Below are 18,363 nucleotides of genomic sequence, written 5' to 3'. Positions count from 1 at the left end.
TCAAATATCAGTTGTGGAGACTCCTGACAGGGCTCAGAACTTTTCAGGTTGCGCTCTGAGATTATCTAGATACAGTTTCTAAATCCCACGACAATTTGCAGTTGCCTTGATGTTCCCTCTGCAAGCACAGGACTTTGAGGGAGCCATTGTGCAGGACCTGGAAAGGTTCATTTCTGATCAGAGTTGCATCAAAGCCCTGTGAAAACGTCACGTGAGCTTGAGAGATCGGGGTTGGGGAGAAATCTTCCTGTTTGTGCTATTGTTGCTCATCTTAGTTCTTTTAACTCCTAGTTGTGGTGGCAACCTAAGCTTTGCAGTAGGCTGTATGCCTGCTGGTGGTGGTCTACTGTGGAGAGCAGAGGGATGGGAAGTCAAACAGTGTATACTGATTTACGAGGATCTTATGGGTAAACATTTTCTTTACGGTTGGAGAAAACGAATTTGTGTCGCGGTAGCTCTCTTGTTAACCCTTAAGGTTTTAATATTTTCATGAGCTAGGAATTTGGCCCCAAGAGGGATGTCACACAGGTGGATCCTGAAGGAGACTTCTGCAACAGTATTTGATGATCAAACCTGAAGTTTGAGGCTATGAGCATGAAAAGAAAGCTAATTTGTGGGACTCCTGAGGCTACAGTAGTTTTCTGGTCTGGTTCCTGGTTGTTATAGCCTACCCTATAGCTTGGCCTGTCTGCACAAGAAAAAGTACTGAGTAATCTCATTAGCATTCCAGCTTTCATTTGAGGTCAGGAGGGCATATGAGCATGGGATTTGGGAGAACTGAAGCTTGAGGAATGTGGGCAAAAGTTGTGTCTGCTGAATTTCACAGCAGTATAGCATACATGTGCTCATTGCGAGGAGCATGAGAAGGCAGGATTAAATAGGTACAGGCACTCTAGAGGTGTGTGAAGAGAGGTAGGTGCCCAAAGATGGAGCCGTGGGTGTGTCCTGGGGGCACATGGAAGAAGTTCCTTAACTTTTGGTGTCCACTTTTAGAAATGGGGTTGAGACATGTTTGTGCCTAGATACAGTAATGCTTGTAGGCAGAGCTGCATTTTGGCGCTAAGCAACTGATTTCCTTATCCTGCATCTTGAAGGCTTCTTGTCTGACTTGTCAGCTTAGGTAAGGTCCTGCTGAACTCCAGTGCTCCTGGCCTCCAAACTACAGCTTCCCTAACTGGATTATTTTTTTCCTGACCTCTCCTCTAATGCAGAGAGCTCATTTAGGTCTTTGGATCTCAAAGCCTGTATTACAAACATGAATTCAGGTTAATATGACCTGTGGCATGCACAGAAACTTCAGCAGGCTCAAAATGCATCAGTTACCTTGATAACTATGTGCGAGTTTGCAGTGCTGGCAGATGGCTGTGTGATCTAGCCCTCTGCTCAGGAAGTTCTCCATGAGTGACAGGGCAGTTTTACTCTTTGAGCCTCTGAAGTGTGCTCACTTAGCAAAACTTTTGTTAGGTGATAGAGATGCCACATCAGGCAGATAACTTCATATAGTACTTGGCTGACTCTTGACTTGACCTTAAACTGAAGATTTAAGCAGGATTTCTCTCTTCCAGTCTTTGCGTCCGTAGATTTGATGTGCTGAAGTAATCTCAAATTCTTGGAAGTCAGATCTGAGATAGCAGAATTGAGTGTGGCAGTACATCAGATACCTGTTCAATGGTAGAGATGCATGTTTTTTCTGACACAGGTTTTATTCTTCTGCCAGGATCTACCTGGGTCAAGAATACGGTAATGTAAGACTGTGTGCCTCTCAAAGAGCTTTAGATTGGAAATGCTGGGTCCTAAAATTGCAGGTTCTTCCTGAACATGAGGAAGGCAAGGCTGGGTTCAGAGTGAATGCCTCCTATGTTTGCTGAGGGTTCTTCTCACTGGGAGATGATTATAGTACCACAGTTTTCTGTACATAATTTAGTTAATTTGAATGTCACATTTTGTATCCTTCTGCAGATGTATCAACAAGCCTCCACTTCCAGAGCATGTTGAAATCTCAGTGGCAGAACAAACCCTATGAGAAGATTAAACCTCCCAAAAAGCTCTCACTCAAGCACAGAGCCCCCATGCCTACCAGCAGCCTGTCTGACCCTGCTCGCAAGGACCGCCACAAGCTGGTGAACTCGTTCTTCACTGCAGCCAGTAAGTCTTCTTCCCTACCTCTGTTGTGTGTAGAAACATTGACTAGTTTTGTACCCTAAAGCAGTGCGGTCTGGAGGAGAGAGGATGAGACCATGGTATCACAAGGCCAGGGCTGAAGGTAAAATGTGTGCAGGTTGTGAAGTTCAGGCCTGTCTCAGTTCGTAGGGACCTCTTCCTGCTCAGTCTGAGACTGTGCTCACACTATTCTCCTGGCATGGGCAGTATTACAGCTCGTTCTGGTCTGACTGAATCTGTCCAGTGCTGTGATGGTGTTGAGCCCGACCTGTCTGGATATATGGAGCTGGTAAATTCTGCCCAAGTCTCCTGTGCCAACAGAAAGAGAGGTGAAAACAGACGTTTCATAGCTCTTTCTCTGTTCCCCTCCTCAGAGCGCTCACATCAAAAAATCCAACCAGACAAGGCACACAGGCCGCCCTTAGACGATTTTACGGCCGTGTCCAAGGCCGAGAGAGCGCCAGAGCGCTCACTTGTCCAGCCTCCTGCCTATGACAAAAAGCGATTGCGAGACTGCTCATCTGAGAGGAGTGAAGGTAGGCTCCCATGGCCAGGTCTCTCGGGGGGAGCTTGGGCTTTGCTGCATATCCAGCCTCTCTCCCCCTTCAGCCTTGGAGAAGGGGGAACGCACTGCTTCTGGGCCTTGTCACCACTGCAGCAATGCCTTGTGTGCTCTAACTGCTTCTTCCCGCAGGGCCTGACAAGCTGGCAGCTGCAGGTAGAAGATGCTTCTCTTTCACGCAGAGTGGTCCTCAGCACTGGCCATTTCTGGTGCAAATCTTTTTTTTTTTTTTTTTTGCTAATGTCACTCTTCATTTTCTCCTCCCTTCCTCGGGTAGTGTTGAAGCATCACACAGATGTCGGTGGCCCAAGCTACTTGTCAGCAGCTGCGACCCCCACACCTCATAGCCCTATAGCACGGCAACTGTCCACCTCCTCGGAAAGCTCTACTCCTGCCAGTACGAGTTCACAGGGCGCCTCCAACACAGCTGTAAGTATCTAGAGCCCTTCTGGAGAGACTTGTGAGCTCGGCACCACCATGGGGGCTGCTGGGAGCTCTCAGCTTTTAAGCAATTCAGGCAACAAGACTTGGGAGTGCTCAGTGTTTCTCTTGCCCATGCTGGACCTATTGTTTCAGCTGATGGCCTTTTTCTACTCTAGTGTTGGATCTGCTGGAGTTTCTGGATTGGTTGTGCAGCAAGCCAGTCAGCTGCAATTACTCTCTGTCAGTTCAGTAGCTGCTGGTAAATGCTCTCTCCTCTGAGTAGTCCCCTGGCCTTGCTCCACATTTGGGTTTTCTTTCTGAAGTTGTCTGGGGATGCCAGGAAAAGGAGTAGAACAGCTGAGCACCAGCAGTGTGCTGCTGATGACATGATCATTCTTCCACTCAGGTATCTGTCACCTGATGACCTCAGTGGTATTTTCTGGGTGTGTAGGCACTAGTCTGTATATGGGGTTGGGGACTGAGTCACAGAGCTGTGCTGGATGGCTCCCTAGTTGTCACCTGTCCTCAAACTTCAGCAGTTTTTTAACTAGCAGCAACTTCTGAAACATCCTCAGCCTCGCAGAGTATTAAAGGTTGACAAGATTTGGGACATCTTATGGGGCTATATCTAAAAGCTGTTGGTGGGCAGGAGAATAACTCCCTTGTGCTGTGTTCTGGGATAGATTGAATGACTGGCTCCTTTGCCATAAATCTGTCTCACCAGGGCCTGAGACCACATTATCAGAAGGTCCTGATTGAATGATTGATTCTACCAAACTCTTGAGCATCCTTAGTAAAGGCATCTGGCCTCTGGCTGTGCTAGTTAGTAGTTTGTACCACAACCTAAGTTGGATGTGACCCATGGGACTTGAGAGCAGGGATAGGGAACCAGGTCTTCCCATGCCCTGATAGCAAAAACTTGGTGGTTAGGGACATCTGTCCGTGGCAGAGCTGAGGGCACCTCTTCCGGTTCGTATGCTGGCTCCTGAGCGCGCACGTGTGTCCTTGCCCTTGCGTTGAGCTGGCTGCTTGGGGGCTACCAGGTTCTCGCCGAGGTCCGTAGCAGCAGTGTCCGCTGTTGTCCCTCGGGAGGTCGCACCTGATGATGCAACAGTGAAGTCGGCTGTGACCGCGCCGGGCTTCCGAAGCCTCCGACAAGCGGCGTAGTTAGTTGGCTAGAATGTGGCAAGCATGTCGAGATGACGTTTCTTTGTACTTTCACACATGTTTTTTCCCTTATTTTTGCCCCCCCCCCCCCTTTTTTTTTTTGCTGCTGCTCTTTGGCAAGCCTGTTCTAAAAGGCAAGGTTGCTGAGCAGTATTGATCCACCGGTGAGCAGTACTGAGCAGCACCGCAGTTGAAACAATGTCCTCCTGTACTCAGAGATGTCCACACGAGGGGAAAGGGGGAATCCTGCCAGGTAATGCTGCTCCATTCCCATCACTGCCTGATTGGGCTGGGCGTATCATTCGTGGACTGCATCCTGCGAGATGGCTTCTAATTTCCTTCGCTTGCTTTGGGAGACTCTTCTCAGTTCTTCTCACTGGCAAACTGTGACATCGTTTTGTGTCTTGACTGTTAAATGAATGTGATGATAACAACTACATTTTTGTTGGAAAAACTGGGTTTTTTTGGCTTTCATGGTTGTGCCTGTTCATTTTGAACTGAGAGTAGACAGGCTTCCGGAGTCTGCAGACAGCCTGAAGCTGCAGATTTGAGGTATGGACTTCCCCATTTGACCTCATGGGAATGATGATTGTGAAAATATGACAAGTAAATCTGCTGATCACAAAGGTTCAGTGACCTGTCCCAGTCCTAAAAAGCATCTTATGCTATTTCAAAAGCCGAGCAGTACAGGCATATGCATTAAGTGTAAGGCAGGCTAAGGTTTGAATCTGATTTTAGTGGTTTTACAGTACCTGCTGATGCACACACCCTTACCACAAAACTAGTATCACCGAACTTGTCTTTTAGAGGAGGTGGGATAAGCTGTTTTGAATTCTGGGAAGTGAGTGTGCATGAGAGGAGACTTCTGTAGCTTACTGCACTGTAACTTTCCTTGCAAGAATTGTTCGTGCCATCTTAACTTTAGTCTTCATTTTTCTCTTCTGTGGCTCGCCAGTAGATTTTGCTTCAGAAATGATGGTCCTTATTGTGTGCTGTTGCTACCAGTTCTGCTGGATAGGGCGTTACTGAATTCGATCCAAATGTGATTAAGGAAACTGAGCAAAGACCCATCACCTGAAGCAGGTTGAGCTCAGTGTAATGCAGGAACACTACTGCTTTGGGACTTAACAGCATCCAATAACTTAAGATTTGACAACGGGAAGGATTTCTTCTTGTTTTTGGATCAGAGGACAGATTTGGAAGGGGACAGAAGTGAGTGAAAAGGGACCTTCTCACCCTGTCTGGGTGTCCTGATGATGAGTGGAGGTCCTCCCCACAAAAGCTAGCTTGGCCTGTCTGTTTGGATGTACCCCAGGTTTGTGCTTTGGCCTTCAGGAGCGATGGAAACACAGCACCCTTGTTGTGCTGGGTTGCAGCCACACACAGAGATCACACCTGAACACTGTGGGGTTTCACACCAGGGAGGGAACAAGCTGAAAAACAGGGCAAGGAGACTGTGACATGGAGGGAAATGTCCTTACTCCAGAGGCTGAGGCTTGGGAGAGCTTCCCACCACTGTTTTTTTTACTGATGGACACACGCTTTGTGGGTGTAGTGGTCTAGTCTCCAGGCTTGAGGGTCCAGCTCTTGAGTCTGAGCATCCCAGTCCAGCACAGGCATGCACTTGCTCCTCAGTTGGTGGGTCCGACCTCACCACTAACAGTGACACGTTGGGATTTCCTCAGTGCCGTGGCCATGGTAACTGCCCACCTGCTCAGTCTTGGTACTGCTCCAGATGGCCCCTGGTTTAGCGAGTCCTTTGTAGTTGGGTTCCTGCATGTTTTTACAGCTTTGGTGACTGGAGGTGATGGATAAGATGGTAAATTACAGGTGACTGTTAGGAAGATGAGCCGTTTGCCTAGCAAGCTGATCTGTGAAAGTTCAGGTTGCTGGACAGGTAGTGCTGCTGTCAGAGGTGTGGGGGGAGGTTTTCAGAAAGACGTGCTAACCAGGCACCCAGCCCTCAGCCAGGTTTAAACACATAATAGTGTATAGCTTATTTCAGTCTTGGAAAGATGTATTCCAGTAGAAAGCAAGATACAGGTGGAGGCAGTTAGGTTCTTAGTACAGCTGTCAAAACCTGAGATGAACCACTACTGTATGACTGCTTTAAATTCTTACTTTGTCACATGTCACCTGTGTGATAGGTCCACACCTCTGCTCTGCCACAAGCATGGGGGCTGATTATTTGCTCTTCCCTGTTCTCACCACTTTTCTTACATTGCTGGTAGGGAACTGGATTGTATGGCAGACTTCGCTTTATCTTTTGCTGGATGAATTTTTCAGCTGTACCAGTTTCCTGATCCACCTCACAGTGTGGTGGCAGGAAGGAGCTCTTGTGCCAGCATGGAGATGGGAGCTGGACCTCAGCGGCCCATGCTTATGTTACTTTGGTGACTGTAGAGCAGTGTCCTTGTTTATGGCTTCCAAACTGAGGATTTGGGTTGTTGTGCAAACCTGTGCCCATGGGGGAAGAGGACTTCCACCAGGCAGCAGGTGGACTCCATTCCTATGCAAATTCCTGTTGGTTTGGGGTTCTCTTTAAGTCACATGAGGTCATGTCTTTTTCCTGTCAATGACTTAACGTGACAAAACCTACATCCTTTTCTCACCTTGTTCTTGGCTTTGTTTTACAGCAGCCAAGGAGGAGGAGAGGTGAAAGTTCATTTGATATCAATAACATTGTCATCCCGATGTCTGTTGCTGCAACAACTCGTGTAGAGAAACTGCAGTATAAAGAGATCCTCACACCCAGGTACGTGTGTAATCCCTGACTCCGGTGGACTTGTCGCTTGCCAAGCTTTTACTTGGATTTGTCTGGTCAGAAATTCAACTGGCCTAGGTCTTTGCTCCCAGTGGCTAATGCTGTTGAGGAAAGGGACTTTCTTATTCCTTGAAAGTAAGAGATCTTTATTTGGGAAACTTCAAGTTGTGTCATTTAAGAAGACTTATTACTGGGTTAAGTAACGTGTTGTCTGCGTGTCAATAGTGCATGAAAACTAGCTGCCCAACTCAGTTCTACTTGTGCAATCTAAAGCCAGGCTGATTGTCCTCTGTCCTGTTATGAAGCTGCAGAGTACATTGAGCCAAAGGTCTTGGTGGCTTTCCCAGTTCTGCACGTGCCCGGGCTGTGTCGTGCATGTCCAGGCTGAGTGAATGTCACAGTGCTGGAGGAGGGCGGTTGTCCTTGGGTCATGCTGTTCAGGAGAGGCACTCGTGGGCCTGGGTAGAGGGAGCAATAAGAATCAGAAGTTTTCTCAGCCTAAGCTAAGTCCAGGAAGGTGAGCTGTCTGCCCTTGTTTGGATGTTCTTGGATTAACACCTCGGATGAGATCAGTTGCTGTTTTTTGCACCTGAGCACTTGGAGAGAGTCCACTAAATTGCTGCAGCATGGGTGCAGTTTCTTCGTCCAGTCTGCCTAGTCCTCCTTTTCTGCTTTTCTAGTTCTCTTTCCTCCCAGCCGTCCCTTTTCCTGGTCCTACTTGCTCTTCCTAGGCCCAGTTCAGAGTGGGGGAGGAAAGGAGCCTGTTGCTAGGCCAGAGGAAGAAGAGGAAATGCTGCAGTATCTGCTCTACTTCCTCTGCCGTTGGCAGGCTTCACCAGCTGCGGTGCCGAACCAGCGCCAGGAGCGGGGCAGGGAGGCGGAAAGGAAGGGCTGCAGTGGGGGGACACTCAGAGTCTTGCTTTCCCCTCCTGACCATCTCAGCATGGGAGGGCCCGGGTGGAAGGACGAAGAGGAACATGTCTCCTGTATGTCCCACAGGGCTGCACTCCAGAGGGTGTGCAAACCATTTTCTGCTTCTATGAAAAGATTTGTTCAAAGTGGAGCAGGAAGTGAGGAAACTGTTGTATAAAACCACGGGAGGGTATTTTGGTAGACAAATGTGACTATTTGACTTAGCCTAAGCATGTCACTTAGAGCAGCCAACTTAGATTTTTTTTTTTTTTATTTGACAAAAAAACATGTTACTGTGTGCAGGGCATGTTGCATGTTCTGATGTGCTTGGCTGTGACTGCGATTGACCTGAATCTAATGTGTTTCAGCTGGCGTGAAGTAGATATTGGTGCTCTGAAAGCGAACCCTGATGAAGACAGTGAAGAGGTAAGAGGAGCCACTTTATTTCCAAGTTAACTTGGGATGGGGTTGGTAACAGCTGAGCAGTGTCCCTGGAGGATGCTGAAAGGGCCTGTACACAGGGAGCTCAGCAGAGAGATAAAGTCTCCTTTCCTTTTCTGTAATAAAATGACGTGATTGGCCTTGCAGAAACCAGTCAGGTGTCGGTTCCTTTTCAGGAGAGGAGTGGCAAGGCAGAAGTTGAATTGACTGACTATATACAGCTGAATTTGGGGTCTAACTTCTGTCAAGGGACCTTTCTAGATAGCAGTCTTCTATGGAGATGGAGAGAGAGTCTGATCAAGACAGCATGGCCAATAACACTACTACAGTTACTGTGTTAGATAAACTGAATTAAATAATACTTCCTTAAACACAGTCTGTGAATGGTCTGGGATAAGTGACTTTCCTTTGGCTTTTAGTCTCTTCCTAAGTAATTCAAATTCAGTTTAACAGTGTTCTCTACTGCTAGCACTTGCCTCCCTCCAAACATAAACGTTTGTTTAAATTCATGTTGTAGCTAGTGCTGGAAAACCTGCATGAAGATGTGCATTTAATGTAAAAAGATCTGATCAAGCCCTGTAATATTCCCCTTGCAGATTGAGGACTTGTCCGATTCGGCCTTTGCTGCTCGGCATAGCAAGTGTGAAGAGATGGAGCGGGCTAGGTGGCTTTGGAGTACGAGCATGCCACCCCAGCGGCGGGGCAGCAGGTAGGTCTTGTAGGCATGTTTCCTCTGGGGGGGCCATGGCAAGGGGATGCTCCCCACAAACTAAGAGTGCTTGGGCACTGCAGGGTTGTAGTGCGTTTCTCTTGGCCAAAGTGCTATTTCCAGCAGAGGGATGCTCTTGGGAACAGGAGGTGGAGGCCTCGCTGAATGGGCTGATCTATAAAAATGGTTAGCGGAGTTCAGGCTGGTATTGTAAAATTTGTTCACCCTCTACAAGAGCAGCCTGACAGGCCATGTAAGTCAATTATAGGAGTGAATATATAGTCTTGTTAGTGGGCGCATGAAGCTACGCACCAGTCAAGTTACTTATGCGCAGCTAGCTCTTGGACTGCGCATTTGGAGCCTCCGTTCTCTAACGCTTTCACTGTTTGAGAAGCATGAGGGCTTTTCTTTTTCTTAGGATTCCTAAGTTGGCACACGGGAGCTGAGCTAGGTATCCTTAATGCGAGAACACGGAACAGCAGTTCCTCTTAACATTATACCACGTATCATATCTATGCTTGATTGCTTTTTTTCAGTTCCATTTATATAAAATGTCCTTCCGTTCCTCTGATCACTTGACACTTGATTATCTTTCTACAGTATCTTTTTGTGAGTGGGTGTCTGGAACTGCACAGAATTTCTGTAGATTTCATAAAGCTGCGTAAGAAGAGGTTCACTGTTTCCCATTTGATTTCTAATGCTTTTATTGTTTTTGAACCACTCTACACATGGGCAGAAGTTCTTGCTGAGCTGCATGCGAACATGCACCCATCTCTTCAGTTTAGCTGTGGTCAGTTTAGGCGCAGTCAGGTGCGTGAGATAGTGCAGGATTTCTGTGAGAATTTTTACAAATGCAAAACTAGCATTTGTCAAATTCCATGTCATCTGCTGCTGTCTTGGTTGTTTCATGGTCAGAATTCCCAGTCCTTTTGAGTTCATGTGAATGTTGGTATCAGTGGGTTTCATGAGGTCTGGAGGTCTCTATTACTTGAAGCAAGACCATCATCAACAGAAGACCAAGCTGTCCATGGCTTGAACATTTGGAAGGATGGAGATCTCCTCTACCTCTCTGTAGAGCTGTCATAGGACAGCTTTCCTTCCTGGAAAAGTTTTTTCTGCTGCTACTGAGAAGAGCTTGGTACTGTTGTCTCTAACTGCCTTTCTAGGCAGCAGTCACGTTCTGTCTTAGCCTCTCTGCCTGAATGAACCATCCCAGCTCCCTTCACTTCCCCTGACCATCCTGAAGCTTCCCTTGTACCCTTTCAAGTGTCCATGCATCCCTCTGAACTGGGGATCCAGAGCTGGACTCAGGATTCCTGGTGTAGCTCCTCTCTAGAAAGGAAAAGGGGATGTAAATCCCCCTGCCCTGCTGGCCATGTTCTAAAGACTGGGGTCGATTTAGTTTCCCTGCAATGTCATTCTCTTCATAACCTGCTTCGGAAGATCTGCTGATCATCTTACGGTCTTCCTGCCACTTAGGTATCTAACAGAGTGGGCTTTTTTTCTGTGGCAGTTTTTAAATTGCATCTTGACTCAACACATCTACATATAGGCTATTGTAGGTGTAGCTATTTTACTGGTTTAATCAGGGCTGGGTTTCTATGTTCTAGTGAATGTTTTGGCCCAGGCAGATCTGGGAATGTGATCTTTGGCAGTCCTTGATTGCCACTTGCTGTTGCAGTTCATCTTGAAGAGATGCATACAGACTTGGAGATTCTGTTCAGGTTTTTCTGTCTGCAACCTGTTGGCCTGTCATCTGAGAATCTGTGTTGATACTCAAACTTTCTTAATGTTTGGTTTAAATCTTCTAAAATCTAAGGGTTTTGCAGTGCTCCTCCTACACCCAACTATTGAACTTGTGTATTTTCAGTGTTGCTTACTAACTTCCTGGCATCACATGGCACATGGATGATGCAGACACTTGGAGAAACTGATTTTTAAGTGTCTGATTGCATGGAGTTTCTCATTGCTGTATTTCTGCAGCACTTGGAGCGTAGGAGATGTGTGTGGGATACGTATCCTTAGGAGAGCAGCGTCAGTGTTGCGGTGCATCAGGACAGTGGTGATGGGACGCAGATGAGCCTGGATGAGTTTAAATTCTGGGCTGATAAGTTCCCTTTTCTTGCATGCTGAATTCCTCCAGCATCTCTGCTGTGCACGTGCTCTCGAGGGGATGGTGGAGGGGATTGAAGTCGGGTGGCAGTGGGTGGCGTTTTCACAGAGCCGACTCCGGTAACGGTGTTGGCTTTGCAGTCAGACTCTTGAACATGTTCCTATCTCAGGTCTTACAGATCGACGGATGGACGGACAACCCCGCAACTGGGGAACCCCTCGACTCCCCAGCCAGCATCCCCTGACGTGGGCAACTGCCACTCCCACGCGGAGCTGTCCCACACCTACTCACCGCGCAGTCCCATCAGCCCCGAACTGCTCTCTGCCCCCCTCACCCCCCTGTCCCGTGACTCCATGCGGCTTCTGTCCAGCGAGGACACCCGCTGCTCCACGCCCGAGGCCGGCCTTGATGAACAGGTGGGTGCTCGCTCTGACTTGGGCTCTTGGCTCTAGTTTTGTTCCTGGTGGCTGGCAGGAAGCTCCAAGCGTCACACGTCACTGAGCTGCAGCTACTGCAGCAACTGCTGCAGATCTGTAAAGCTAAATCTGATGCTCAAACTTCGATGTTTTATTCCCCTTGCTGTGGGGAAGCAGCTTGGAAATCTCCATGTGGGAAATTCGGTGCAGACCCTCGGCTGGGCAGGCTGGCGAGCGCGGCGCCGCTCAGCGTTGCAGCAGGGTGTTCTTCCAGGGGCTGGTTCAGTTTGGAGCCTGCCACGTCTTCACTGCGCGTGCCTGAGCTCCTGCTTTCGTGCTCCGTTAGCAACGCTAGGCTAAGCGCGTAGCTGGCACGGCGCAGCGGAGCTCCTGCTCCAACTGCTGCTGTGCGCAGCCAGACTGGCACGTGAAAGGGGAGCAGAAGAGCTTTTCCGGAGGATATTCCATAGCCCGGTATCTCTTCCCTTTAGGCCGTTCAGCCCTGGGAGCGACGCACCTTCCCACTGTCGTACGATCCCAGGACAGAGTGCGAGGACCAATCTGACCCCCAAGACCGGTCGTCGCGCTGCACCCGGCGCACGTCGGGCAGTAAATCCTCCCGGGAGACTGACGGCACTTCTGCTTTGTCCGCCGTGGCCACCCTCAAGAGCCGGAACCCCTTGGCAGCCCCCTCTTCCTCTTCCTCTTCCTCTGCAGCAGTCCAGCGGCCAGCGCACAGATAGAGACGTACGGGAAGACAGGAGCAAAACCAACACACAGAACTAACTCTTGGCATTAAAGCTTCCAAAATCTGCGTTTGATATTCAAACATCCTGCCGGGAATTTTCACAGTTTTTAGTGAATTTAAGGAGTTTAGAAACTGTTTTTTGTTTTTGTTTTTTCCATGTTTCCTTGTCACACAAAATGAGAGTCCCCAGATTCCTCCCAGCAGAGTGAAGCCTTGGGGGGGAGCAGCCCACCAGGCCCCCTCCCTCTTCTCCTCCCCACCCCTCTTAGGTGTATAAAACTAGAGCACAGGATTTAGCTGACTAGCAGACTTCGGGGATAGTTTTTCTCAAGCAAAAGGGTGTCTTTTTCTCTTAACCCTCTACCCCCTCCCTGAAAGGTTTTAGTGGAGTGAAATTAGTGGTGAAAAGTGATGTCTTGGGATTGCAACCTTCACTAGCTGTCTGTCTGTCCTCACGTGCAGAGGGCCCACCCTGCACTGCCGCCCTCCGGCGTTTTCGTCCCCTAGGTTGTAGTTCCAGGTATCCCGAGGGGTGGCTCTGCCCCCGGTGCCGTGCCGCCTGTCACCTCCTCCCTCCTCCTCCTCCTCCTCTTCCTCTTCTTCCTCCTCTCCCGGCTTTGGCTGAGCTGCCCCGCAGGGAAAAGGCAGGACCCTTCACGCACGGCTCCGCGTGGGAGGAGTGGGATTTCGGAAGCAGCCTTGTTCCCACCTCGCGTTTTCAGCCTGGGTCAAAGGTGGGGAGGGAGAGTCGCCAGCCCAGTGCGGTCGGACGCTTCGGGCAGGAGCGAAGCTTTCGAGGACGCGCTTAAGGACTCGTTTGGGGGATGCGGCTTGGTGCTGAGGCCGGCAGCAGCCCTCCGCTGGGCACCGCGGGTCTGGCGCCGGCGCTCGAGCTTTGCCGTCGCGTCGCCCCGTGGCGTTCGGGAGCTCAGGCCGGGGCAGCTCGGGGCTGCTGCCGCCGAGGAGCCATCGCGAGCGGCCCCGCGAGGGGCGCTTGGGAGGAAACGTCCCGCTGCCCGGGACGTAGCGAGTCTGGGTTGCAAGGCCGAGGCACTGCTGAGGTTCCTTTAGGCTGGTTTGGTCTCAAAAGAGGGAAAAAAAGAAAAAAAAGGGGGGAGGGGGGGAAGAACAGCAAGTGTCGGTGCTGCGCGGTGGCCGGTGCTGCCGCGCTGGGGGAGAATCGGGACCTGTCACCACTGCTCAGCTCCACTCCCACACACGGTCCGCGAACAGGTGTCGGTTCTGTTTCATTTCCGAGTCTTTGGTCTGACATGTCACCTCCTGACAGGTATTTTCTTTTGAAACCAACTTTGCTGTTGTTCCTCCCTCCCCTCCCCTCCCGCCCTCCCCGCCCCGCGCACCCGCAGTGGCTCCCGGATCCCGCACACCGTTCCCATCTGTAACGCTCTCCCATCCTGACGGTGTGGCTCTTGGTCCCTGTCCTGTTGCTAGCATTGTGCCTGTCTTATGTATAATCACATCACCAAAAACGGAAAAAAAATACAAAGGACATATTTTTTTTTCCATTTTGTAATCGTAAAGAAATAGTAGCTAAACTGCTTAATGGTTGGGGTTTTCACAATTTTCAACATTATCTAGTGTTTTTGGTTCTGTTCTAGTTTAAAGGATTTGTCATCGTTTCTTTAAAAAAAAAATGCTACCATATCCCTCTGCATAAGTGCTTTTCTATTTATAAGGTTGAAAATTCTGAATAACCCTTTTAGCATTATAAAAACCACAAAAAAAACACCTTGTATTTTGTAAATATTTTCTTTTCCTGCTTTGAGCTGTGTAATGTCCTTGTTATATAGAAATGCTTTTCTTCCGAGAAGCTGATCTTTGTTAATGTCTTGATTCTGTTGGCAAAGCACAAATGTGCTTATAAAAAAAAAAAAGAAAAAAAAAAGAAAAGATTAAAAAAAAATTAAAACAGACTATTGTACGCAAAGCGTGTTTGCGAGCTGCTGGCTCAGCGCAGGGGAAGCGGCCCCTCCGCGTGGCTCGCGGCGGTCCCTGCACCTCGGCCTCTCCCCTGCCAGGACATCAGTTTCCAGCAGTTCTGGTCGAGCTCTTGGGCCGTGGCATCACTGCCTTGCGTCTTGCGCGCGGATCGGGCAGGCCTGCGGCGCCGGGGCGCCTCCCCCTTGGAGAGCTCGTGGCGGCCGCGGTGGGCCCCTGCGTCGGTGGGGCTGAGGGCAGCCGAGGGGGCCTTTTTTTCCCATTTGGGAAAAGTTTGGAGCTGCCCACAGATCCCTGTCGCGGGCGCAAGGATTTGTGCAAAAGTCGGTCTCCGCTGCGGCGCTCGCGGTGGGTTTTGCTATGGAACTTGCCTGTTGTTTGTAAGAGGCGGGTGGTGGGAGGCGATTTCCTTGGATGTTCTTAATTTCCAAGATAAGAGGCTACACTTTGTTCCCTGTTATCCATGTGGCTGGAAAACAGGAAGCTGTTGGCTCAATATTACCCAGATGATCAAAGAAGTAGGCGGCAGCAACCTGCACATTGCTGCTTTATTTGCAAGTAATTAACAGCAGAGGAAAAGTCGGACGGGGAGAGGCAGCGGCAGCGGCCTGCCGTGGCGCGAGCGGCTGGCGGGGGGCAGGAGGCTGCCCCGGGCGCTGGGAGCCGCACAAAGCGGCTCTGTCCTTGGGAAGGGCCCAGCAGTCAGAGCGCCCTTCAGTGCCGCTTTGTGGCTTCTGAAGCCCTCGGTAACTGCAGGATCTTGAGCTGCAAAAGCTAAAAATGTAACGGGTTGGACGAGGGCTGGAATTATTGAAGGGGAATAAGGGAGTCGCTCTAGATTTGAAGCTCTCTGAAAAACCCCAGTGTTAGTCTGTGCCTGTGGGGTAGAGCTGTGCTTAGGCTCACTGCGCAGCTGAGGAAACGTCCTGTCCCTGCTCGTACAATGAGTCAACAAAAGCCAGAAATAAAACTTGGGCTTCCTGGCTCCAGGGCCTTCGCCCTGACGGGCCTCTCCCGGCCCGCGTGGGGGCAGGAGCGCTGCAGCGACGGCAGCGGCACGGGGGGCTGCCGCGGCCGCGCTCCGCCTGCGTCCGGGTGTTGCGAGACTGGTGTTGCACGTTTTGACATGCAGCAAGCGAAGGAAAAGCGAAGCGGAGGTAAAGGAGCGACTGGTTTTTCCCCTGAGCTTAACGGTGGGTTCACCCGCGGCTCTGAGCCCCTCCGAGGGAGAGGCGAGGGCCTCGTGGAGGCTGCTGCAGCCCCCAGGTGATGCTTTTGCAAGTACCTTGCTGCACTGGGCCAGGGCAAAATGCATTTAGGCTCCTGCCTTCAGCTGCACTTCTAAGATAGTGTCAAACCCCAAACCGGAGCACCCGCTTTAAGAGAAAACGCACGTGAGCGTGTTTCAAACTCCCATCCCCTGCCCTCCCCCCAACATTTCCTTTCCTCATGCAGAAGAGGCGGCTTTTATTGTAGTAATGACTTTATTTCCAAATTCACTTTTACGGCAACAGTGTAAACCAGTTGTTAAAACGCACAATACACTATGGACATTCACAGACAGGAAGCTAAGCTAGAATGATACACTGAGATCAAACCTTCCCTCCCCTCCCCGGCGCCCGGACAGGGAACGCGGTGCACGAATGCCAGTGCGGGCCCGACACCGGCACCGGCCATTCACGGTAACGTGCGTATTTTGAAGCACAATTTGGAATCGGTGCCAGTTTTAACCCTTTCCAGCCCAAGATGTGTGTGGAGTAAAGGCGAAGCCGGGGGCGAGTCGATCCGGCTGCTAGTGCTCGACCTCGGGCCTGGGTCTGAGCGGGGCTCAGGGCTGGGAGGCGGCGTGGGCAGAGGCAGGCCGGGGCTGCTGGAAGGCGGCGGCAGGAGCCGCCGCGGGGGAGACGCGTCCCGGGTGTCCCGGCCCTTCGCCACCCCGCACAGGGCGGCAGGTGGGGACGGGCAGGGGGTTTGTGCTCGGCGGGGGACGCTGGCAGCACCGTGAGGCCGGTCATCGGAGCCTCGTGGCCCGGGGCGCTGCTGTCCCCAGGAACCGCGCAGAGGGGCCGGGCTGGCACGGGACGGGGCAGGTCCAGGACACGGACCAGCTGGCTACGAGCTGTCCCAGCCTGCCCGGAGCAGCAGCCAAAAAAAAAGGGTTAAAAGGGGTAACTTGGGTTTTTGTGGTTCTCCCACTTGCTCATTTTATATAGGACAAAAATACCGCAGCGGCTCCTACATCCTACACCAATACAAAGATAGTCACAGGCTTAAAATACAGATTCTTACAATCATCGAGTCAATTCAAATGGCGCTAGTGATAACGCTGACCATGGGCTTTCGCTCGACTCGCGTTGGTGCCGGCCCAGCCTTTCCTGGGGCTGCAAAGGGCTGGAGCCCCCCCAAGCCTCCCCGCCTCCATCCCGCACCCAACCACGCGCTGCCTCCTGCTCGGGCTGGCTGGAGCCCAGACCCCTGCAGACAAAAAACCCTGCCGTGTCCAGGCCGGTGCCCTGCGGCTGAGCCGGCGGGAGGCCGTGTGCCGCCGGCTGCACCCGGCACGTCCCAGCCGCGTTGGCTGCGGAAGGAAGGCGGCACCCGGGTGCTGGTGGGCGCAGCGCAGACCCAGGCGCCCGCGCGCGCCCCAAGCTGCCACGTGAACAAAAGCAGCAAATGAAAGGAAGGACCCAGCTGGGCTCCCCAGTTTGGTAGCGCTGACCAAGGACCCCACAACGGGGGGGAAACGTGCTGCAGCCGCAAACCAGGCGAGGTCAGTGCCGCAGCGCGGCCACCCGCCCTGCCAGAGCCCTGCCCGCCGGCTGGGGCCTCTCCTGTGCAGCAGCTCCCGGGGGAGCTGTCACCGTCCAAAAGCTACAGCCTGCCTCGCGCCCTCCCCTCGCTGCCGCCCGCCTGTCTCCTTCCGCTGCCAAATGCGTGAGAACCGCAGGGCCAGGAGCGGCCGCGGCCGCAGACCTCCGAGCTGTCCTTGCAGGGCGGGAGGGGGGTGGAAAATGAAACCAGAAAGAAAAATAAAACCCACAACCCGAAGTGTTACAAGCTGCACTCAAATCCCAGCAGCATCTCTCGGCGCTGGCGCTGCGAGTGCCCCTTGTAGCTGGCTGCACGATCCCCTCCCCCCCCCCCCCCCCCCCACGCACCGTACTGGGCTCCAGCACCGCACAAGTGCTGGGGAGCAGAGTGGGGCCGGGAAGCCCCCACGCAGGCCCCCCTCCCCCCTCCCCCCCCAGCCCGCGCGCCCACCCTGCGCTGCTCCCATCCACGCGGCCCGGCAGGCACGCGGTGCCGGGCTGCTCCGGCAGTGCCAGGCCTGGGCGTGAGCGGGAGCCTCGCAGAGCTCCGCCGCCCGCCCGGGTCGCGGCAGCGCCGGCCCCGCAAGCGCGTGGGGCAGCTCAAAACTACTTACAGCATTTTTTAAACACATGCTCATTTATGGAAACACTCATCACCCTGGCACGGTCCAAGCATATACAGACAAAGCTACTCTACAACACGAGGGGCTGCCAAAGGGAGGGGGGGAAAAGCCTCTACTCATCCACTCAGCGGTTCCAGCACAGCCCCGGGGAGGGACGGGCCGCACGGGCCCTTTCCCGCCGGGCATCCCGGCGCCGCCAGCACTCCAGCTGCCGGAGCTGAGAGCGGGGCAGGCAGGGGCTACCTGGCAGTTACCTTCATACACATCTCGGCTTCCAGAGGTAAAAAACAAAACATTCCTTCCAGACCAGGAGGCAAAGTTAACGCCTAAGGGGAGGGCACCTCCCCGCAGTCCCTGGCTGCGGCACCCGCCGGCGCCCTCCCGCCCAGGCATCGCTACGCTACCGAGCACCGAGCACGGGGAGGTCCCAGCCCTGTGGCTCCGGGGCTCTCACGTCCCCTGCCCCATGACGCCCTCCCGCTGCACTGAGCTGCGATTGGGGGGGGGAGGGGGGGGGTCTTCCCTGGGGTGGGGAGCAGCCCCACGCGCGGCCGTG

General features: G+C 52.1%; 1 protein-coding gene across 6 annotated transcripts in view; it reads left to right on the top strand.

Annotated features, from left to right (window-relative positions):
* KANSL1 (KAT8 regulatory NSL complex subunit 1) overlaps positions 1 to 12,481 on the top strand; it is a 104,368-nt gene extending 91,887 nt beyond the window's left edge. For 5 of the 6 annotated variants that reach the window (XM_062595455.1, XM_062595454.1, XM_062595456.1 and 2 more), the window contains 8 exons: positions 1,960 to 2,145; positions 2,535 to 2,696; positions 3,000 to 3,151; positions 6,949 to 7,067; positions 8,357 to 8,414; positions 9,026 to 9,138; positions 11,421 to 11,667; positions 12,159 to 12,481. In XM_062595455.1, the coding sequence (XP_062451439.1) occupies positions 1,960 to 2,145; positions 2,535 to 2,696; positions 3,000 to 3,151; positions 6,949 to 7,067; positions 8,357 to 8,414; positions 9,026 to 9,138; positions 11,421 to 11,667; positions 12,159 to 12,410 (1,289 nt within the window). In that variant the 3' untranslated portion in view covers positions 12,411 to 12,481. The remainder of the gene's footprint in view (positions 1 to 1,959; positions 2,146 to 2,534; positions 2,697 to 2,999; positions 3,152 to 6,948; positions 7,068 to 8,356; positions 8,415 to 9,025; positions 9,139 to 11,420; positions 11,668 to 12,158) is intronic. The other variant, XM_062595458.1, reaches the window with a different exon arrangement.
* The last annotated feature ends 5,882 nt before the right edge of the window (positions 12,482 to 18,363 follow it).

The sequence above is a fragment of the Rhea pennata genome, chromosome 26 (assembly GCF_028389875.1).
Source record: "Rhea pennata isolate bPtePen1 chromosome 26, bPtePen1.pri, whole genome shotgun sequence".
NCBI classification, from domain to species: Eukaryota; Metazoa; Chordata; class Aves; order Rheiformes; family Rheidae; genus Rhea; species Rhea pennata.
This window is presented reverse-complemented; position numbering and strand designations above follow the sequence as displayed.